General features: G+C 36.8%; 1 protein-coding gene across 1 annotated transcript in view; it reads left to right on the top strand.

Annotated features, from left to right (window-relative positions):
* The window catches only part of SEL1L3 (SEL1L family member 3), a 34,203-nt gene extending 14,461 nt beyond the window's left edge, over positions 1–19,742 (top strand). Inside the window, exons 9-24 of the mRNA XM_084204913.1 lie at positions 289–435; positions 982–1,187; positions 2,725–2,904; positions 3,992–4,111; positions 4,736–4,876; positions 5,967–6,029; positions 7,457–7,633; positions 9,156–9,283; positions 9,927–10,010; positions 12,255–12,345; positions 12,457–12,541; positions 14,258–14,367; positions 15,623–15,750; positions 17,476–17,578; positions 17,672–17,744; positions 18,510–19,742. Coding sequence (XP_084061039.1) covers positions 289–435; positions 982–1,187; positions 2,725–2,904; positions 3,992–4,111; positions 4,736–4,876; positions 5,967–6,029; positions 7,457–7,633; positions 9,156–9,283; positions 9,927–10,010; positions 12,255–12,345; positions 12,457–12,541; positions 14,258–14,367; positions 15,623–15,750; positions 17,476–17,578; positions 17,672–17,744; positions 18,510–18,619 — 1,946 coding nt within the window. The 3' untranslated portion in view covers positions 18,620–19,742. The remainder of the gene's footprint in view (positions 1–288; positions 436–981; positions 1,188–2,724; positions 2,905–3,991; positions 4,112–4,735; positions 4,877–5,966; positions 6,030–7,456; positions 7,634–9,155; positions 9,284–9,926; positions 10,011–12,254; positions 12,346–12,456; positions 12,542–14,257; positions 14,368–15,622; positions 15,751–17,475; positions 17,579–17,671; positions 17,745–18,509) is intronic.
* The last annotated feature ends 3,596 nt before the right edge of the window (positions 19,743–23,338 follow it).

Here is a 23,338-nt window from a genome sequence, read left to right as displayed (position 1 = left end):
CTTTGGTGAAAGGAGAATGATGTAGCTTAAATGTGTGCTGAAAACTAGCTTATGTTTCTAATTTGAATTCAATTGAATGTGTTGCGGCCCAAGTATGGAAGAAGAAATCTAAATGTATTTGTAAATGGCCTGTGCTAGCTGAGTGAATTTTTAGCTTTGTGTTAGTTAAGGGTGTGCTCATCTTGTCCATGAATTTTTAGTTTACTAGAAAATTTTTTTTTCTGTCAGAAACTTCTTTTCAAGACCAAAAAATCAGCTTTCATGTCTTAAATATGTTGCTTTCCCTAGGTTACTATGAAAACTATTATTTGGAGCTAATTCACAAATATGGAGAAAAATCCAAATGTGATGCTTTCATGTGGGGAAAAGAACTCAGAGAAAAGTACCACACTTTGTTCAAACTGTTACAAGAGATGGATTTCAGTAGTCCAGATGGTAATCATGTTTCTTTTTAAAATTTTTTTTTTTAAATAACTCAACAATATTTGTTGTGTAGTTTAGTATCATTCGACTTAATGTGTTATACATTTTTTTCATATCAGCTAACTTAATAAAGGAGTCTTAAAGGGCTTATATGTTGCAATATGCTGCAGATGGAAGGATGGCTTACTAGGTAGAAAGAATCATAGAAAAATCTTTATGTTTTTAGTGGTTAGTTACTTTGAGATGTTCTTTTGGATTTTTTTCACCCTTCAGTAATTATTCAGTTAGGATCCACCTGACTCCCTTTCTCAATCTCCTTCTTCCTAGTACCCATCCTATTCCTCCTATTCGACCTAGAAATCGCCCTATTCCTCCCACTTCCATGAGCCACCCAAGTACAATTCAGTAATACTTTGTTTGTCCAGGAATTTTGTCTGCATTGAGAATACCATTCAGCTTGAGAAATAACAGAATCTATTACTCAGTTTCTGGGGAAATTGATTCCTAATTTTAACTCTTACAACAACTGTGTGTTCTATATTTTATTTTTGGTGTTAGAAGATGGAAGTGATACAGTTGTAGAAGTTGGCCGGAGGATATTTGAGAAGGTTGTGAAAGGTCTGTCTAGTGCCAATGGCCTCAGCAATTTGGGCTCCTCTGTCCCTCTCCTGGTGGATTCCAGTTGTTGTGGATACCATAAGGCTTCCTATTTCCTTGCAGTTATATTTGAAACAGGCCTCGGTGTGCCTGTGGATCGTATAAAGGTACTATATTTAACATGTGCTGTTATGTCTGTGAAATTAATTACCTTTAAAGACAGTTAAGAAATGGGATGATCCATTGAATTAAAAAAAAGTTAAATGGCCCTCAGGTCCAGGTAGTTGAAGGGATTCTTCAGTAAAGCTACTAATAAACACCTTGATGGCAGTGATATTTTTTATGAAAGCCTGATGGTGGGAATCTTTATGCTGCTCAAGCAGAACAAGGACATCAGTGATATAGTAAAGATCTAAAAATGGTGGTGAAGTGAACAGCACAGAAAGTACAGCTTTTCCTAGTCACTCTGGAGCCAGGATGAGTAAGAGCCCTTCAGTCACCCACAGTCATTTGAAGGCAGGTAGGAAAAAAATCCCAGATCAGGCAAATCTGAATTGGAAAGGTTGCATAGTACAGTCAGGAAAGAAGTCTGATTTTAGAGTGTGCAAAAATGTGACATTGAGTATATTATGGTCAAAGGGTAACCAAAGTAGAGCAGTTTTCTTCTGTAGAAAAGTGACTGTGCTTCAAACTGAGCAACTGCAGAGTTTGAGAACTCCTGACCTCTTAGGCAGCTTGCAAATAACTGAAATGTTTCAATGTGTTCTAGGTCAAATAAAGGGAAGGTGTTTATATGTCAGAGGAAGAAGGCAATGCTAAAATTGCCGACAGATATTTAATTGTGGTATAATAGTAAAATATAAAACACTCATAAAGAATAGCAGTTCTGTCTGTTGTGGTTAGAGGACACTAAATCAGAAGAACCTCTTCCAGGCCAATCAGAGACAAAGCACACCTGCAATTCTTCAGAAACAAGAAACCTTAGACAGGAACCTTTTTTATACCCTAATTATAGAGTATACAGTGCCTGTTATGGAGGCTAAGTAATTTCATTACTGGATCTGCTTCAGGTAGTGTAGGAAACAATTTAATATCCAGCACAAATAAGACACCACTGGTTTTCTTACTGTGCATGTGAAAAATAATAGTAGTGCTGAAATTTTTTTTTTTTTTGCAAATGTGTGGTGCATAGACCAATTAACATATATCTCAAAGGAGATTTGTGCTGAAACCTTATCAGCCATAGATTCCATCCTACTAGTCCTGTCAGATCCCTAGGGTAAGATTCTCAAATGCTGTTTGTTAGCTTCCATATGTTTCCACAGAATTTAGTGTGAAAACTCCAGCTGGCATCAGTGGGACTGGTTAAGTCACTGCTGAGTACAGGAAGTGTCAGAGTATATACAACACTGTAGTAAAATGACATTAAAAAACTGCTGCACATTTAGTGATGACAGAATAAATGCAAGACTTGAAAAGTATTTAGAACCTAGTTTTTCTTTCCAGTGTTTCTGTGCAAACATAAGACACTTTGACTACTTTATGGGCTGTGTTTGCTTCTGTAACTGTGTTTGCATAATACAGCTAGTATATCAGCTACCAGAATGAACATTCTGTTCCCTGTAAATTTCCTAGGAAGTGCTTAACTTGTGAGATGTGCAATGAATTCACTCTTGTTTATGTCTGTTGATTTTTGCCCTACAGGGACTGCTCTATAGTTTGGTTGGTGCTCAGGGCAACGAGAGACTTTCTGTGATGAATCTTGGCTATAAACATTACCAAGGGATTAATAACTATCCACTTGATTTGGAGCTGTCTTATGCTTATTACAGCAATATTGCAATAAAGACATCCCTGGATCAACACAATATAAAAGGAGAACAGGTAATAGAATTATAAGTGTATCTGATTTTTTTTTCTGTGCAAGTTATTTTTCATATTTGTATTATATGACCAGAAGATTTTTGTCTTGATTTACAAATATTGGCTCATCTGATTTGTGTCCCTGCCTCTGGCAGGGGTGTTGGACTAAATGATCTTTAAAAGTCCCTTCCAGCCCAAATCATTCTATGATCCAATGATTGTTACAAAATCCCCCAAATTATAGGTAGGTATCATTACTGTGTTTCTTAGGAAAGGGCAATCAAAATCAATAGCAGACTCAAATCCTCAGAATTGTCCACAAGCTTGTCTTTTATTAAAGTCCAAGCCTTATTCTTGGCCCCTGAATCCTCACTCAGACTTTTAATTATTAATATAGTTGGATGTGTTTATTTAGCAATTGATCTGCTGTTTCAATTGATAGACATCATGAAGTTCCCGCAAAAGATGAATTGTCCTCTCCATACTTTAACCTTTTCTATAATCAAATATAATTACTTGATTTTTAAATAGTTATCTGATAAAATTACAATAAAATCATTTCAGAATAGGCTGATTGTCAAGGTAGGTTAGTGCTAGAATCCTGGTTTATCAGAAAGCATGATTATTGCACAAAAATAGAGAGATTCTAATTGCTGAAGAACTAAAAGCTGGCAGACTTACCTAGATAAGAGTGCTGTGGGTCAGGTCTTCATCAAGCTTTCTGACAGTCTTTTTTTAATCTTTTGAAAGCAATTTCTATAGAAATATTAAAGCATTGAAAGACCTAAATACACTTCTTTGTCATTTTTAAAACCAAAAGATGGTTTGGGGTTTTTTTTCCAGTTGTTGGGGTCTTGGCATATCTTTCCGGTGTAGAATGGTCTTACAGTTTTGGAACAAAGCAGTAAATGTTTTTTATAGTGGATGTAAGAATAGTTCTTAATGCACTGGCTAATAGAGGAGTGATAAGAATTTTAAAATCCAGAACTGATCATGAATTTTTAGGGATAAGCAGGACATGGACAACATTTTCATTTTGGTAGCAGTTGTAGAAATCCATTGTGAAATTCATGTGGAAGTTAATTTTTTCTGTTAACCTACTCTTCAGGCATTTGTTGAAACTATAAGACTGATGGATGATGAACTGCTAAAAGCTCAAACAAAAGAAAATGGTGATGTCTTTATGTGGTTAAAACATGAAGCAACAAGAGGAAATGCAGCTGCACAGGTATAAAGCAATAAATTTCCCCATTCTTGGTTTTAGACACATTTAGGAATGTACATCTATAGACCATGTAGGAAAGTTGCAGAGGAGAGCAGACAGACATTCCTCCTTCCACCCAAAATTGCTTCTTTTTTCCAAGCCTGGACTACTTCTCATGTTCCTGTTCAATAATATCCAATAACCCTGCAAAAGCCATAACAATGATGCAAGGCAGAAGGGAAGAGTATTCAAGTCTTGGCAACCACCTTCTCTGATCCTTTTCCCTGGCTTTGTGTTTGATACATTGCAATTACTGCTGCTGATCTGAGACCAGTAGCAGTATATTGTAATACCGAGCCATTTACATGCATCAAATCTGTCTGTCACTTACCTCTGCACTTAAATCAGTCCAGACCCTATGATGCTGACAGCTGTAAAGATAAGCCTGCTGGAGAGTTAGCATCAGTACATTCCACCACTGAAAAGCTCTCTGAATATTCCTGTTAACCAGTTGTTTTCAAACTGTTGAGGGTGCATACTAGTTTCTTCTCATATTTGAAGTGCATCTAAGCCTGCAAAAGTCTGTTCTGCGATTTCAGTTTCAATACCGGCATTTATAGCATTACTACTTAAGTTGTTTTCTTTTAGCAACGTTTGGCTCAGATGCTGTTTTGGGGCCAACAAGGAGTGGCAAAAAATCCTGAAGCTGCAATAGAATGGTATGCAAAGGGTGCAATAGAAACAGAAGATCCGGTGTTAATATATGATTACGCCATTGTGCTGTTTAAGGTAAGTCATATTTCATGTTTTCACTTCAAAATAGTCGTTCCTTTAACATGATGTGTTAAGTTATCTGCAGTGATACATGGTAAGAGTGTATTCAAGTGCTTTTAGATTTACACTGAAAATCAATCAATAGGTATGAAGCTAATGTTGATTTTTACCAAAAAGAGGCACAAAAATTTTAAAAAGAGCAAGTTAAAAACAATCTTACTTTATTCCTCTCCATATTCAGGATCAAAATACCACCCAAATTGTGGATCCTAATTTTTCCTCATGTCTTGTCACCTCAAGAATCCAACCAGCTAGTAGGCATAGGCTTTGGTGTAGAGGTGTAGGTAAAAGTTTGATCCTTTCTTAGAATGCCCTTTATTAGGATGTTTTTTTTAGTTGGAATTAAATTATCACTGCATGCAGTTAGTTTTTCCCTGCTAGAAGCAGTAGACAGAAGATGCTAAACTGAAGCATGACCGCACCTGAGTCAAATAAGGTGTATCAGCTAAGTGATGTCACCCATAAGACATTCAAGCACTAAAGCTTAGGTGGTGAGGAACTGCTAGGTCTTCATCTCATTTCTTTGACAGTGGAGGGTTTTTCTCTAGCATATGCTTGCCACAGTTTTGCTTGTGTCAATTTTGAGCGCACATAATCTGTTTTACCTGTGTCTGGAATTGTTTTATGTGAACATCATAAGCATGACGTCTCTGCATTTCCTCTAGAGACACTCTAACATCCTTTTTCAGGAGACCTGAGAGCTCTTACTCACAGCCAAACTGTGCACAACCCGTGCCCCTTGAAATGCTGTTTATTCTTCCTTAGTTGCTCAAACTTAAAAATCTGTGATATTATTTACCCATAAAAATCGCTTGAATATACTGGTGAAATAATTTTTTCTAGGCTGAATCACTGAAGTTTTGTAAAGCTGTGAAGGAAGAATAGACACAAAGTTGCTTGTTTTGTTGTAACTGTTTAAAGCTGAATGACATTTAGTAGGTAATAATTTAATAATCAATATTAAAAGGCATTTTGGACGCACATAAGTGAATTTTTATCAGCCTGCATTTGTAAACAGTGATTGTTTCACATTTCCATTTCCTAGGGTCAGGGTGTGAAAAAGAATATAAAACTCGCATTGGAATTGATGAAGAAAGCAGCAGCCAAGGTAAAATGCAATAAATATTTTACTGTAGTAGTTCTGTACTAAGTTCTCTACTAAGTTCTGTACTAGGTACTAAAAACTATGAACTCTGATTCATATAAAATGCCTGTTACCATAATTCTGTGTCATACTGCTTGCTTCTTCCAGTATTATCACCATGAATGGTGAAAGCCTTATTTGCCCAAGTTGGGAGACTAGACCACTCAAAATCAGCCAAAATTTCTGTGAAAGAAAAAAAAATTCTCTCTACTTACATCTTTTGGAACTTGATGTTAGTTAAGCGATCTACAGACTGAATATTTGATCCAGGAGTATGTTTTTGCCTCGCATTCCCAAGCATAAAGGGAGAGGACCTGGATGTCCCAAAGTCTCCTGATTTATTTCCATAGTAGGGAGTAGCATTGAGCCCCACAGAGCAGAGGAGCCTCACTCCATTTAATGATCTAGGACAGTAAGGTTACCCAGGCCATGATCTGGTCCTTAGAATAAAAATGAAAGAGTGCCTAGACCTTGAATACATTCCTAGCTCTTAGAACCAGAATTTATTAAATTACAGATGATGACAGTAGGACTTCACTGCTGACAGGTATCAGAAAAGATTTGTGCCAATTCTGGGATTCCTTTGAAGCAAGAGAGACTATCTGTTCTACTGCCTGTGTGGGAAAGGCTTAAATAAACTGAGAGGCTTTTATGATGTGATCAAAATACCTTTGATTCGGGATCTGAGGAACAGCTTCCTGGAAGACTCCTGGAGACATCAATTTCCTTACTCTCCTTGAACTCAAACACTTGGGTTCTTGTGCTCCAATGTGCATTTTCTATACAGAAACAACATCATAACTATTGAGAAGTTTAATGGCTTTTGCATTTTAATGTGCAAGTTAGTAACACTGCTGGCATACTTACAGCCCCATATCATCCACCAGTTTATGCAAGGAAGTGGTGACTCATTGCAACAATAAAAACTGTCTCAAGATTTTCTCGTGAGCCAAGATGCAAAGATGCAGCTTAGTAATAGCAAGTAGCAATATTATAAGCTGATCTGTATGATGCTGGTGAAATGCATTTTGAAAGCAGCATTACAAAGTTCTGTGTACTTTGCTTTCTATTTATTCTGAAGAAAATGTTCTAGTTCAAAAAAAGTGTGTTTTTTGATTGCTAATCTTGTCAACCAGTTTCTGGGAGTTCACAAGAACAAGTGTCCTGTTTGGCTTTGAAGAGGAGATGGGGAAAACTAGTCACAGTTTGTTCTTGTCAACAAGTGAAAGTCATGGCTGAGACTGTAGAATAAGGTGACACTGGAGTCTTATTCCTCACTCTGTATACAAGGCCACAGAGAAAAGTAGTGGGGGACAAAAAGCTCTAGTCCCAGAAGTGACAAAAAGCAGAATCAAATGTGTGACCTGAGACTGCTCTTCTCCTTCCCTAAGGGCTTGCCCCAGGCAGTGAATGGATTGGGATGGTATTACCACAATTTTAAAAGAGACTACAGAAAAGCAGCCAAGCACTGGTTAATTGCTGAAGAATTGGGAAATCCAGATGCATCATACAACCTTGGTGTCCTATATTTAGATGGGATTTACCCTGGAGTACCTGGTAGAAATCAAGTGAGTAAATGTTTAATGGTACTATTTCTTACATTAGGGCCCTATTTAGAAGTTTCTGCCTCATTCTTGAGATTGCTCTGTTCACCCTAAATTAGATTTTGATACCTTTTATCATAAAGAAGGATTTTACTGAGGATTCAGTCAGATTGCTGAGAGAGAGAGAGGTTTCTCAAATGTCTCAGTCAAAATTATATCCATGTGTTTGTATTCTTTTAATTTAGAAACAAAACAGGTGCAGGTTTTACTCCTTCCAGTGACAGCAGCCAGGGAGGATAGTGTGTGCTCTCAATCATGTGACCTTTCGGGTTCTCAGTTTTGGATTGGAAAGTTTATAGGGAAGGGATTCCACAATAACTGAAAGAAGTACAGCCTTGTCCCTGAACCCATGTACAGCCATGCTGCATTCACACAGCTTCTGTGAGCCTCAGAGCTGCAGTGAGAGGCCTCCAATCCAGGCTTGAAAATGTAACTATTTGATACAGTCCTGGTACATGACAGTATTTTGTTTTTCTGTGACAGAACCTATTAACATATGTTCAAAATAAATTTTCCCCTAATAGGAATGGTCTACTTTATTTATATTTCTTTTAATTAACTTGGAAGTGTATGAACAGGAGCAAAAATGTAGTGAGGTAGACTGTAATAAATGTTGTCAGACTTCATACTTAGAGCTAAAAAATGTTTCCAGTGTGGCCTTTGAGATCTGGATATACTCCAGACAATGAGCATTTCTGCTGCCAACAGCAGCAGTGCTCACCGACATGTGCATCTGGCAAACACATTTTCCTTCCCCAGGGATCAAAAAACACATTTCAGAGTGGACTGATTATAAGAGTACACCTAAAAGTGCCCAGGTTTCTTTATTCATCAAAGCCAATGGCAAGAAGGAGTGTGTAGTCCATGCTCACTAACAGCAAGCATATATTGATGGTTAAAAATTTCCTGAAATAAATTATTTTGGGTTGTATACTGGTTTGGTTTTCTTTACTGGTTACTATACCTGAGGGTAAAATGTGGAGTCACGCAGCCTTCCCACTTCTGTAGCTTTGGCCCTGCTTACTCCATCTGTGTTATCTTTTATAAACCAGTTTCAAAGATTTGAGCACTGTAGTGGTCTGCTGAACATACAGAGAATTGCTGCTGCTCCACAGCCTTATTTGGCATTGCAAGTTCTGTTCTCCAGGATGCCTTAATAATCTTCCTACTAGTGAATAACCAATTTTACTTTTGTCAGTGCATGCAAGACTTTTGTGTTAGCGAGTGTTAGTTAAACATTTAGACACTTTTCTGTTTGATGTTCCATATATTACCCAAATATATGTTTTTCAAAACTTTCTCTAGCCTAAACTATTAAAAATTTAGAAGAATTCATTTCATCTAAATGCACTAACAGTAGTTAAATTATCTTACCCTCATTAGCCAGCTACTTATTTTTATTCCTTTGATGAACAGGGTCCTGAAGAAGAAATCTCAATAAAGATTATTAATGCAGAGTTGCTAATTGTGTCTTGTTTCTTCACAGACAGTTGCTGCACGCTATTTCTATAAAGCTGCCCAAGGAGGACATATAGAAGGGACTTTGCGGTGCTCTCTGTATTACATCACAGGAAATATGGAAGACTTCCCTAGAGATCCAGAAAAAGCTGTAATGTAAGGAAGGAAACCATTTATAAAAGGAGAATATATTTCTGATGTGATTATTTTGATTATTGGTGATTTTTAAGTCCGTGGCTTTAATACCTTGTACTTCACAGTGCTTACCCCCATGGCAAAAAGTTCTTCTGCAGTAATATTTGATTTGCATGAGTATGTGTATTATTTAGATGACCAGTAGATTTTAAGTGATGTTGAATACTTTTACTACTTTCTTTTTCCAGAACAACTCAGAGAGATTGTATCAAACAACTCTGAAAGGTTGTATCTAACAAAGCTGTGGTATTTTTCTTATTTTCAAGAAATATTGGTGATGTGGTAGAATTGGCATTTTGCATCAAAATGCCAATTCTAGGCAGATAATTTTTGATAGCACCTATTAACTTGTTTGTTTTCTTAAAAAGCATTGCTGATAAAAAAACATAGGATGTCTCTGTTGCACTTATAGAGATGAATGGACTTCATGTTCTCAGTCAATTGTCACAGGATTGATGCAGTGACTACTGTTAAATCCCATGGTTTGTCTTACAGAAGAAGTTAGATGGTGATCCCATATCCTTTTGTGTTCTTTGAGTCTACATCGGTTGGGATAACATTACTGGAGCATGACCATTCATTTTTTCTTTGTTGTCTTCCACAGCTGGGCAAAACATATTGCAGAGAAGAATGGCTACTTAGGTCATGTAATCAGAAAAGCTCTCAATGCTTATCTGGAGCTTTCATGGTATGTTTCTTCTGTTCTCTATATTGTCTATTTTTCACTTACTTAATAGCAAGATAAAATAATTAATAAATGAGCCATCGCTGCAAAGAAAAAAAAAGCAGTAGCACTACAAAAATCAGTTGCAAAACATCCATTGACATAAAGGGAAGGAGGAGTTGACCCAAAATGTAAGTCAACAGTTCTGACAGAATCAAGTGAAAAACAAGGAGTTTGTAGTGTGAAATAGTTGTATCAACTGTGGTTCTCATCCCATAATATTTGTGTAATGTGCACTGGATTAACCAGAAGAACACCTTTCACTTTTACTATTCTCTCTGTAAGAAATCTTGTATTTTACCTTCTCTCTTCTGTATATTTCTGTGTCATGAAAAGTCCAGCTGCTGCATTAGATTTGTTGGGTTTTCTGTGTATGGTTAGTATTGTCTTTTGTGTAAGTATAATAGGGGGCTATAATATCCAATGAGCCAGTCAAGAGATTTCAAAATAGTGTCCAGGTTAATGCTCCATCCTAGCAGCCTCTGTAGGCATGACCATCAGATATTGTGTGTGCAAACATCAGACTGTCATATGTGATTAAAACAATGGCTCATTTAGTCCTGCAGCTTCCCCCTGTAAGTACTGAATTAGTGCTTCAGGCTAGGGAGATCTACAAGAAGCTGTCAGTGGACTGTTCTGGAGTAACCCATTCCTAGAAGAAGTGTTTTTTCACTCAGTCCATTACAGACATTTCTTCTTAGACTTGAATCCGCTTCTGAACACTGAAAACTTCTGTTGATATTTTTGTAACACATTCTGTTGTGCAAGCTTGTGACTTGCAAGCCCAGCTCACTTTGCAGTCCACGAGTAGATGATAGGTAGAGCATAAAGATTCCAGAAAGTCTGGGCTCAACAGCTAGTAGGGAAAATCTGGAGTCCTACTTGAGATGCCAGGGTGTAAAATTGCGTAGGTATAAATTGTTGCTCTGCCAATCCATCCAAGTAATATGTGTTCTTCAGTCATTGTTTGTAGACACGTTTTACACATCTGTCTGTCATGGTAGTTTGATCTTCAAAGACTGGTGCAAAGGCTGTAAATGTAATTTCTTCTCTTAGTTGCCCTTTGACACTTATGGATCAACCAATTTTCCAGCTTTCCCTTGAATTCCTTCTGTAGCCCCAGGTCTCTTTTGTACTAAATGTTTTTACAGGGCAAGTACAAGGAATAATTTGTAATCACGAAGAAATATCAGGATAACAGAAGGTTACACCTGCTAGTTCTGTAAGGGCAACTGCTTTCACAGTTTGATTTGAAGTGGTTTTGCTTAAGCAGCTACTCTTGAAGTCAAATATCTGTTTGACCATATCTTCCAGTTAGCTTCCAGTTAAACAAGCCATTGAACCCTGAAACTTGCCATGGTTTTTACCTTTGTGTTTTGGAGAAAATCACTGGCAGCACTACTCTTTAATAGGAAACTTCAGAAGGAAAAAAGTACACCAAGTGGGGTTTTTTATTGTTTTGGGATTTTAAAACTACACACATGACTTGAAAGACTTCCTCTTAATTTTAAATGTGTAGTCTTCATAGCATAGAGTAGATGAGTGGCAGAGAATATGAGAGATGCTCTCATCTAGTATCAGAATACTGAATTGCTATACTGCAAATGCAATATTAAGTTTTACTACTTGCTTTACAGTCAGTGAGATGCATGAAGTCCCTAGAGGGACAGAGACTGTTTATCTATTCATACATTCAAATATAAAGAGACACAAATTCTTTTTCAAAGAGCTCTGTCTAAAAAGACAAGAAAAAAACAGGTCACATAAATGAAAGTAAAGCATACCAAAGAAATACTCAGATGAATGTTAGACAGCTATATATACACAGCGAAGTTAATTATAGATTTTCTTTAAGTAGAGTCTTTTAAGAACATTTTATCTGAAGCATTTAAATAGAGAATTTGGCTTAGTATCAATTCTTCTTTCCCATTTGTCTTTCTTAAATGCACACTGGAGCCAGCAGCTTCAATGCAAGAGGAAAAGGGCTGCAAATTCTTGAGATGCAGCATGGCAGGTTACACCAAGCATTGCCTGTATATGTCGCTGTTGCATGGGTTTCCCAGCCTCTTGCTCTTAAACTTTCTACCAAAAATTTGCTCGTAGGCAATTTTGTGCATTTGTTTAGTGATTTTGGGTTTTTTTTAACTGTAAGAAAAATGCATGTTATTTTTGTAAGGTTTTTCATTAATTTATTCTATCTAACATTAGGCATGAAGCTCTGCTGCATTACATTTTAGCCGCTGAAACTGGGATTGAAGTGTCACAGTCAAATTTAGCGCACATCTGTGAAGAAAGACCAGTGAGTAAATGAATTCACAACTCCTTATCCTGAAAGGACCCTTTGTTAATGATAATGTGTGCAATTAGTCTCTTACCTGAGATATGAATGAATAAATTATTTTCTTTGTAGGACCTAGCAAGAAAATACTTAGCAACTGATTGTGTCTGGAGATACTATAATTTCTCAGTTTCTCAAGTCAATGCTCCATCATTTGGTATGTATAAAGTATTCTTTCTAAATTTTAATGTTACTTTTCTTTAAATGTCAAGGTCTGCATTTGTCACAGCTTCTATGTGAGTAAGCAGGCTAATCATACATTTGCTTTTTCATGTTTGATAGGAATATCAGGGTAATTAAAGGTAATTAAAGTGTTTTATTTCAGCACAGGTTTTTTTAAAATTTCCTTTTTATTGCATTAAATGGCTAAAATTTTAATAAAATAAAAAAGCTAAGCCCTGAGGAAGGACTAGATATTTAGGAGTCTGAGCAGTTGACTCAAAGTTTAAGAAAAAAAAAGCAGTAGACTTTAGGAGCTCATGCTGTTTGGTTTATCAAAGGGAAAATCCAAAAGCAAATATACTTGGATATCATAATTGAGTCATGAGAAACTAATAAAGGCTAAGGGATTCCTTATCTAATTTATTATTAGTTTTCCTCTTAGGGTACAGAGTTTATCAACATTAGTAGAGCTTACCTTGGAGAGCTAAAGGATTCTCGAAGGACTATTTGCAAATAAGTTACATTCCTCAGGCCTTAAATTTTACTACACCTAGGGCTTCAATAGCTGTCATTTTGGTGTCTCTGAAAGCTTTACTGAATATTTGAAAACTTTGATCTGATTGTCTCACAGGAGCACTTCAGTCATTTGTAACAAGCATGTGGAAAAGTGGAGTGTAAAAATAATTCATGCTATTCATTTAAATACACAGTGTGGGAAATTTTAAAGTTGGAAACTGAATACCACGTGGATATAGCCTGGAGCCAGAGGAGCTGACAAACACTGTTAGCTTTCCTGGGGAGTTTGTAGACACCTTAGCCAGGTGTAGTTTGGTTGACCCTCTGGTAGATCCACTGGTACAAGCTCACATTAGAAAAACTTCTGAAGGTCAGACTCATAGGATGGAACTGTTATTCCATTTCAGCCTGCTGTAAAAACACATGGCCTTTCTTGGTAGCTGGTGTAGACACATAAGCCAAGGTGTAGAAGAGTTTCAAGTTATTTGAGGAAAGCTTAGGTCAGGTAAGTATAGACACTAACCTGACCTAAGTCATAAGAGTTTTTAAATTCAGTAGCACATGGTCATCATGCTTGCTCCTGTCTGGGTCAGTGCCCTCTCTATTGATTCATTTCATTATGGTGCAATGTCACAGAAAGATGTTTGTAAAATGTTTGCTAGGCATTGCTGCCTTTTAGACCAGGAGAATTGTATCCTTACTGTTGTCCTGGGTTGAATTGGATTTGAAATTAATGAAATTATCAGCAGCAACATTCTCTAACTTTTGGGAAAGGTTCAGCCACCATAGTGTCAGGTACAGAGCGAACACATAGATGGCATGATTTTAAGTTTCATTAATTTAGTGGGGCTAATCTGACTAAATAAAGCTTCAGGTTGTCCAAAGACAAATTCAGCAAGTGAAGAAGGAATTAAATAAATGAAATATAAAGACCCTCAAGCCTCAGATTTTGTAAAAGCAATATCATTCATTAAATTCATTAAAGAGAAACAATGAGAGATTTCATCAAGAATAAGTATTTTCAGTGGGAGGCTGATATAAAGTAGCCACAGAGACAACCAGAGAGAAAGAATTCATTTGTCTTTTAGTATTGTGCTTTAAACAGAATTACTGTTAATTTCTCCATCAAATTAACAGTTGGTTAATTCTATTGCTACAAATAGTCTAAATGATCTTCTGCTGATTTTTTCCATAGCTTATTTGAAGATGGGAGATTTCTACTACTATGGCTACCAGAACCAATCTAAAGACCTGGAGCTGTCCATGAGGATGTATGCCCAGGCTGCCTTGGAGGGGGATTCACAGGTGGGTCTGCAGTCATGGCAAAGTACCAGAGGGTAGAACATCTGGAGAATTTAGCTGTGATGGTTCTTCTGCTTGGCCTCATCTGCACCAAAGAAACCTGCTAGAATAAGTTACAATTATTTTAAAACACCTTGTGAGTCAGTAGTTGCTGTTTCATAATAGAAGATAAACTTAGCATAGATTAATGGTCTTAGAATTAGGCTGCTTCATAAGCTAAAGGTAAATGGCTTAATTTGGTGCTACCTTACCTTGACACAATTGACTTAGTTGTGACCTCAGTATTTTTGATATTGCAAGAGGAAGAATTAATAGACTGCTGGGTTGTATTCCAGTCCTATCCTCTGCCATTTTATGATTAAAAAAAAGAAGAATGGCCCATTTCCCTTAGTATATTATACCAAGTAAATCCCAGGGTGAATTTTCTTCACTAACGAAGGTTTCATCTTAAAATGCTTTGTAATTAAAGGATACACCATGTCACATCACCAAAGACATGCAGTGTTTCACCACTGAGTTTCCTGTTCTCAGGCCCTCCTGAAATGTCCTGGGTGCAATGTTCTGTCTCTATGGCAATATCCCTAGATGGTGTCTTGTATGTGAACTTATCAAAGATAGCATGGGTGGGTTTGGTTTTGAGGTTATTTGGACAAAACATTACTGCTAAACAAGCAAAGGAAAGAAGAGATGCATAAAAAGTTATTTAAAAGTATGAAAGTCAAAGTGATGGGGAATCCTGTAAAATGTCTCATGTGTGTTCATCTTCATGACTCTGAAGAGAGGTTGCCTAAGGCTTGTCCAAATAAGCAAAAACATAAGATTAAGGATTTAATTGTCTGGAGGAAATTTCTGCTCTCAATTTCACTATTCAGATTCTGCTGATCTTTGGAGCTATATGAAGGGGAATTGAACAGTGACAGAATAGAAATCCATTTCTGCTTTCTCTCTGTATTTCCCTAGGAGAAAAAAATGACAGTTTGATATGGTGACTGGACTTAAAGAGCTATTCAAAATAAGGAAAAAACCATCTGTAAAAAGATATAAGAAAACAGTGTTACAACATCTGAATGCTTCTTTTGCATTTTCAGTATTTGCCTGAGTATATGGTTAGGACAAAAGGCTCTCATAATTATTCAGTGAATATCACATTATACTAAACAAATTTAGGGAATACAGTTGTAATTATTTAGATACTTGGTGCTTAAATGCAGATATGAAAATTTAATGTTTAAAAAGTGTTATTTTTTTTTACTGTTAGGGTTTCTTCAATTTGGCCCTTGTCATGGAAGAGGGCAACTCCATACCTTCCTACATTCTGGATCACTTGGAAATTGATCAAGCATTGCATTCTAGTAATACATCACTTCTTCAGGAGCTGTATTACAGGTGAGTCTTTTTTACCCTTAATCAGCATCTTCTGGTTTTCCATGTGAGTAACATTTACTCTGGAGGACAGCAACTCCTGTAATTATTAACTTTGTTGACTTTTGTGATTTAAGGCAGGTTAAGGTCAACATGAAATTCTTAAATTCCCTAATTCCCTTAAATTCCCTAATTATATTTCAGTTTATGCCTGATTATATGGGGTTACCTGAAATAGCAAGGCCTGGATTCAATAATCCAGGAGGTCTTTTCCAGTTCAATATATTTAAGTCCCTAAGTTAGGCACTGGTGATTTGTATGCAGTCCAAACCAGTAGTTGAATTCTAAATGTAACATAATTTAATACAGAACTTTAAAATGTGTAACTGGAATAATAGCAATCCTCCCTATTGATTCTGCAAATATGTCCAGGCTGGCACAGATATTGTGGCACAGAATATTAGATATCTGAGAATGTTACAGGTCTGCTACCTGAATGACCTGTGCCAGCACTATTCATGGACAAACCACCTAGTGTCCTCTGCTTCCAGTACAGAACTTGGGTTTCCTTTACCCAGGTAAAGCAACAGGTGTTGGAAGGCACAGTGGGAATGTGAAGCTTACACAATATTTAGTGAATTTGTGGAATTGCCTTTCAAATACTTGAAGAAGCAGGAGCTCATGATCAGTATATGGGGTTGTGAATGATGAGTGTGTGGTTTATCATCTGTTTTGCTACTCAGTGAATCCAGAAAGGTGGAAATGACACTAACATTGAAACCTCATTTGTCTCTTCACCAGCAATCTGCTGAAATTGTTGTTCACTGCAGTTAGATTGAACTTGTACCCTAAATTGCTTCCAATGGACATGAAACTGCTAGTCAGATACACAGGGGTTCTGGACCATCTGGGATTGCAGGCTTGAGTCTGAATTCTGCCTTTACTTGGGCTGAATCCACCTGCTTTGCTGTGAGAGTAATTCTAGAGCTGACAGCGCTGAAGGGTTTTCCCATCATCATACAATTTTGTCCACAAGGGCACATACTTTTCTATATTTATATATATATATATATATATATAGATATACAGTCTATGACTTTACATCTAAATTAGATGTATATTTATAACAAAATTTATGTAGAAAAGGTATATATCTGTATATATACGTCATTGCTTCCTCCTCAGCTTTCTAGAAAAGAATCAGTTGAAGCTTAAAATAGATGCTTGTGATTTAGCTCCCCTGGTAGGTGAAGTCCTATTTGATAGAAATAAGAAAGCTGCTCAGCTCACCCCACAGGAGGTGGGTACCTTGTGCTAGTCAGCTAAAACACTCTTCGAGCTCTGACTTCATTTTATTAGACAGCATTGTCTCTAAAGGAGTCTTGGCAGTAGTGTTCTGTGTAGGCAATTAAATTTTGTACATCTAATTTTAAACCAAGTCCATCTGATGTTGACTCTCATTAGTCAGAGCTTGTTCTGTGACTGCTTTGAAAGTGAGGCCTGGATGCTTAGACCCATTGTTGACTAGTAAGAAAATAAAAAGACACACTTCTAGGGTAAGGTATTCTGTGCTTAATAAGTTTAAGGTGGTATCTTTCTGAATGTTTACTTCACCATCTGTGAGATATGATGATGATATTCATTTGTTTTTCTGGATTATTGGTTCTGCAAACCCATTTGAGAGTCACAGATTGATGCCACAAAATTGTGGAGGAGGACTAATTAGTTGTTTTTATCTTCTTGTTGTAGGTGCTGGAATAATAGTAACCAAGAATCAATTAGCCCATGTTCGTTGGCATTGCTTTATTTTTACATGAGAGTTCTCTGGAACAATGTTTTACACTCTACTCTGGTATGTATTGCTCTTTATTACATGCACAGTTCATTTGGAACTCTAGCTTGGCTTTGCACTGCTCTAACAATATTTTTAAAATTATTGTCACAGATCTACTTCATGGGAACCTTTCTTTTATCGATTCTTGTTGCATTTGCAGTGCAGTCTTTTCAGTCTTTATCTGGTAAGTATGTGTCATAGTAAAACTGAAGAAAGAGGAGTGACCTTTTTGGGTCAGTAAAACCTTCAAAAATGAAAGCAGAATTCTAGATTTGATAGAAGTACCTCTGAGCAGTAGCTTCTTTAACACATAAGTAATTTTTTTGATCATTAAAAAGGAGTAGATGAAGCAAAGCATAACTTTAAACTTTTTGGTTGCCGAAGAACTTCTCTTGCTAAAGGAGATTCTTAATAAAAACCTTAATTGCATGTGATTATCCCCCATCTCTCAACATGCAGTACTGTTACAGTAATTATATGACACTGATTCCCTATGTAGTCTCTGCAATATGTAGTCAAAGTGTGTTTCCTGTTTCAAAGTGTGTTTCTTCAGATGCAAGTTGGGAGAAAAAGTGGAGATTCCAAGACCTGGTACATTTGAGTAACTTAGTAAGAGCCAGTTCAGACTCTTAACACCAGTAACAGAATCAGCAAATGCATTCAGTCAGGAGTTACAGAACCTGTAGTAATAATTCTGAAATCCTGCTTTCTTTTCTTACTAGCTATTAATTTACATAATTTGGGAATAATGCAACAAAGTTATAAAGTATATAGTTAGAGATATTCTCCTTCCGGTGTTTCCAAACCTTTGACTATTATCTTTATATGTAATTTTACATCCACATAATACTTAAATATTGATTAACAGACTTCCTAGACACAGTGGGGTTTTCTTAAATAATTTCTTTTGACATTCTTCTGAAGCTTGTAATTCTCCCTTCTTCCTTAGGGAATGGCAGTGAGGATGCTACCAGAGCAGTACAGCAAGATGAACCTACTCTTTCAAATGATTTATCACAGCAGGAGTCAAACCCTCAGAGTCCTCTTGTCACCAGCTGAAGTGTAGTTTTCTTAAGGTTGACATCCATTGGGAAGACAGGATATGAACAACTATGAATCTAAGGACTGGCAACCAACCCTGTACATGGCATTAATAATGCAGTCCAACAGCTGAAGTTGTAGGGAAGTTCACTGATCTGACTTCTCCACTATAGAGGAAAACCATCCCTGTAATTTATTTAACTCCAAACAGATGATGCAGATTATTTCACTATACCCAACACACGATCATACTGTATGTCATGGAAGGACCAGGAAGGAAACCTGCAAAGTCTGTGCCTAATTGAAAAATAAGCAAACATCCCACAGGGTTTAATGATGTTTTACTTACATGTCTAATCTCTTATTAAATTGCTTTTACTGCATTTGAGCTTATTTATTGGTGAAATTAGCAAAGTTTTCCAAGTCTAAATCATTGAAATTGCATAAAAGTGAAACCCAGTCACCCATACTTTCCAAGTTCCATGGAAACCAGTCAGGACTTCAGTACATGCAATGGTAAAAATTAGTTTTTTGGCATTTTATATTCCATGCTGATTTTTCAATGTGAAAAGTGTTTTGTTGTGAAAGAAAACACACCAGGAATATTTGCAATATGGTCATAATGTATTAGTTATGATTGCTAAGTTTTAGTGAAAGTTTTACAAGCATCCACATTTCCTGGTGGACACAACAAAATGTTTCTCTTCCTGCCAAGAGCCACTGATTAGAGAAAGGAGCTCCCCAATGAATAAATAAAAGAATATTTAAGTGTGATCAGGTGACACAAAGTGAACAAAAAATTATTTTTGTATTCTTCTGTAGATAACACTGGCAAGGATTTATTTCATGTTCTATAATGACTCTAAAAGACACATATTTAAGTGACAGTTTATTTGATAAATGTTGGATGGGACATACGGATAACATGTATGGAGTGCAAATACCTTCTGTCTGATTTAAAGCTGTCTGTAAAGTGGCTGTAGGAAGGGTCTAACCTTTACAACTGATGTGCAGTCACCTCTGCAAAATGATGTAGATCTCAGACTATAAATTGCATCAATCTATGCATTATTGAGGGTTAAATCCACTTGCCTTGCACTACATTATTTACTCTTGTAAATAAAAATATTTTTTTAATTCAGCCTGTATGTGGAGGAATTTCTTTTAAGGCCCCTCTAGGATGAAATACTGTCTTGCTGTTGCAGTCTCTCAAGATCATTATTTACATGTCTGTTTTCTTAGCTTCAAATGAGACAATCAGCTTTCACTTTCTTTGAGGAATACAGTCTTCTCACAGAGCAAACCTGGAATATTTTGTTTTGTTTTTCAAAACAAAAGAGCAAGGGGTAGGAGGTTTCAGTAAGAAGAGAATGATTTAAAAGGAAAAAAATCTTTGACCTTCAAAATAGGTTTTTTTTATTTATGTATAAATGTCTATACATACATATCATCAAGGCATGTTTCACGTACGGAAAACTGAAAATTCAAAAGTGTTGAGAGAAGAGTTGATGCTTTGAGGTAGCAGCTCCCTTGACAAGTAATGGGATAAAAATGAAGATGTTGTAGCTCCTCCCTCTCCCGCTGAGAAAGTAAATTGTGTGTCACATTACCAAGTTACCGAGTTTTTAATTTATTTGATCAAGAACTGTGCAAAGAATACTTTTTGTTCTTAGTACAGTTGTAGATCCATATTTTGTTCTTTCTATGTATAGGTAGGTATTTTAATGTGTTAGAAAGGAGCTTGACTTTTATATACTAAACTGTTGTACTCACTGGGATTAGATTATGTGTATTTGATATCCATTGCAAATGGTCCCCTTTATTTTTGAGTATGTTTTGAGTTGCAAAAACTTGTGCAGCTAAATTTGATCAAATTCCTTAACACAAAGATATGGCTATCTCAGGAGCCCTCTCAACTGTATTTTTGTCACCTAATAAATGAAGACTGTGCATCTGTATTAAAACTGGAGCAGGTTATATGGTAAACCCAGAAGCATTGCAGAAAGTCAAGTGTAGCCCTTGAAGACAAGCAGACAAATGTCACAACATAGGCACAGTGTTAGGTTAGGTAGCAAATGGCACGCACAGTTAGATGTTCACAAAATAATATTTGGGCCTGCATAAGACAAATCTTGCTTATAGTTAGCTACACATTAAAGGTGTGTTTTGCTACAAATGTCACATGTAGCAAAACTGAAGCCCCTGGTGAAATACTAATCCCATTGGAGTTTGTCAGTGGTGGTGTGATTGCAGCCCATGTGTTGCAATCCAGGAGTTCTCCAAGCAGCAGTGGTTTAGATTGAGCAAATACAGGTCAGAGTTAAGTGTTAGCACTCCAGCTCACTCTGTTTTCCTCACTGAAGACCATGTTCTGAACTAGTAATTCGCTAATTTGAAGACTTCTGCCAGAAACACAATTCAACATCTGTATTTCAGAAGGCAATTGCTGAAGCTGCAGTATATTTCATGATGCCAGCAGTTAATAGTTCCATCTTTGTTTATTGTTACCTATTACATCAGAAATTCTACCAAAGTATTTTAAGATAAGCAGCTCTTCACAATAAACTGGCAATCCTGAAGGCTAAAATAATATTAGTTACATTATTGTCCTTCACATCTTATAAAAGCCAGTGGGCTATTGAAGACCTAGAGAATCAACGAATTCCCAGTAAAAGGGAATGGTTGTTTACACAAAGCAGCTACATAGTTTGCTACATCCACAAGGAAAGCAGGGAGAGAAGGGGAAAAGAGTTACTGCATCAAGAATTATTTTTCATAAATTGAAACGTGATCACTGAAGTTTATCATTTCTGCAGCCCATGCTGGGTGTTCAGGGTGGGAATAAGGAAATAATAAATCACAGTTGTAGAGCTGAAGTGCTCTATATAGTTTGTTGATACACATCTGATGGAAGTCCAGCCATCTGAACAACACAGGTCATGCATAAAGCAGGGTAAGTGCTGACCATTTTTCTTTCTCCCTTGGTTCTGCTCAGAATCATCTCTAGCAAATAAATAATGGACAAGAAAGAATTTCAGAAGTGTTATTTACAAAGTAGTTGCCAAATTATCTGAAATGAATGCAGTTTACACCAAGTAAATGGATTAGTGTTTTACAGGAAGTTACAGGGGAGAGAGGTTGCTACATGCAACGTATCAAAGCGCTGTGGGAAGAAGGGAGAATCAGGTAGGTGAAGATAAGCTAAGAAAAAGAAGTCAATGTTGAGCAGTTCTGAGTAGTTATCAACTACAGCTTTATGAAGAAAGCAATTCAGACCAGTTATGAAATATTTGCATCTATGCTGAGAAGTTTGTTCAGCTTTGAATCACACAGTGTGATTCAGGGTAGTAGCAGGATGGCACCAAATGTGAAAGGCATCCATATGGGAGTGACTGACCACTGGCTGCATGGTGTTGCTTCCCAGATCATACAGTGAAGAGCTTTGCATCCCAATAAATAAGCATGAGGACAGACTTAAAGTTCTATATTAGTACCTTGTCAATACTTAGTGATAGAGGGGACACTTGTGAATTAATCCTGGTATACTGATTACATATTATAAACATACCCCTTGCTGGTATTTTTATATTCCCGTTTGAACCACTGGAAAAGTATAGATGATGTTTAAAAACCACATGTGAAACATGGATTATCTGTGAAGAGAATTGATTTCTAGCAGACTCTTGTCTGTGTAAGCTGCCCCATTGACTAATGGATTGTGACATTTAACACTGGCTGTTGACCCTTATCCTGAATGAAAGCACAAAGGCATGAAACAAGTTGAAGAAGCTTTGGCAGAGGAATTCCATCCATAGACTCTTACCTTCCACTATACATGTGTGAACTCAATTAAAAGACTGTGATGTAGGAAGAGAACAAAAATAAAAGGCTGTATTTTTTAAAGAAAAAGCCCAAGGGTAAGAAAACTAAAGAAGGGAATCTGAGCATGGAACAATTTCTTATGCTGTCTTCTAGGTGACAGGAACATTTACAAAATAATTAACAGAAAATTGTAAATAAAGAAAACACAGCATCTGGAATATAGGTGCGTTGGAAATGAATCACAGCCTCATTATTTATCTAAATACCTAATTCCTGTGCCAGGAGACTTCATTACATTTGCAATAAGGAAAGTGAGTCTATAGCTAATTAGAAAATCAGACCAGATAAGGAGAAATGAGTAACCCAAATGGAAAGGAAAAGATACTTGCATTATTGCAGTATAGACTTATGTAACAGTTACAATAAGCAAGAAAAAAAACCCCAAACCCACAACCAAACCAATGAAGCCAAATCACCTGCAGCATATCAGATATTCTGAGTCACTGATGTTCCAAACTGAAATTGCACCAACAGTGCTGAGTGCCTGTTGACTTAAGGGATGAGTTATTTGACAAGTGCTATCAGATACCCATCCACCTTTGGGCATCTAAATAACCTCTTAGAAGAAAACTGGCTACAACAGCTTTGTTTATAACTGTTCAGAGATCTTTCTGTTAACATATTCCTTGACCTTGCTTCCCTCCCCAGTCTGCATTTTTTGATTTCTGTTGTTTCTTTCGTTTGTCCACGCTGACCTCTCCTTAATCACTCATGAACTGTCTAGATAGCTCCTCATGCTTAGCATTGCTCTCTGCTCCTATCGGTTATGCCAGGTGAGCAGGGAAAAGCACAAGCCCGTTAGCAAACCTAGCACCCTTTTCTGATAGTCTGCCAAGGCAGGAACTGAGATACCTC

This window comes from Fringilla coelebs (assembly GCF_963513975.1).
Source record: "Fringilla coelebs genome assembly, chromosome: 4".
NCBI lineage: Eukaryota > Metazoa > Chordata > Aves > Passeriformes > Fringillidae > Fringilla > Fringilla coelebs.
The sequence above is the reverse complement of the archived record's forward strand: the minus strand, read 5'-3'. Positions and strand labels throughout refer to the sequence as shown.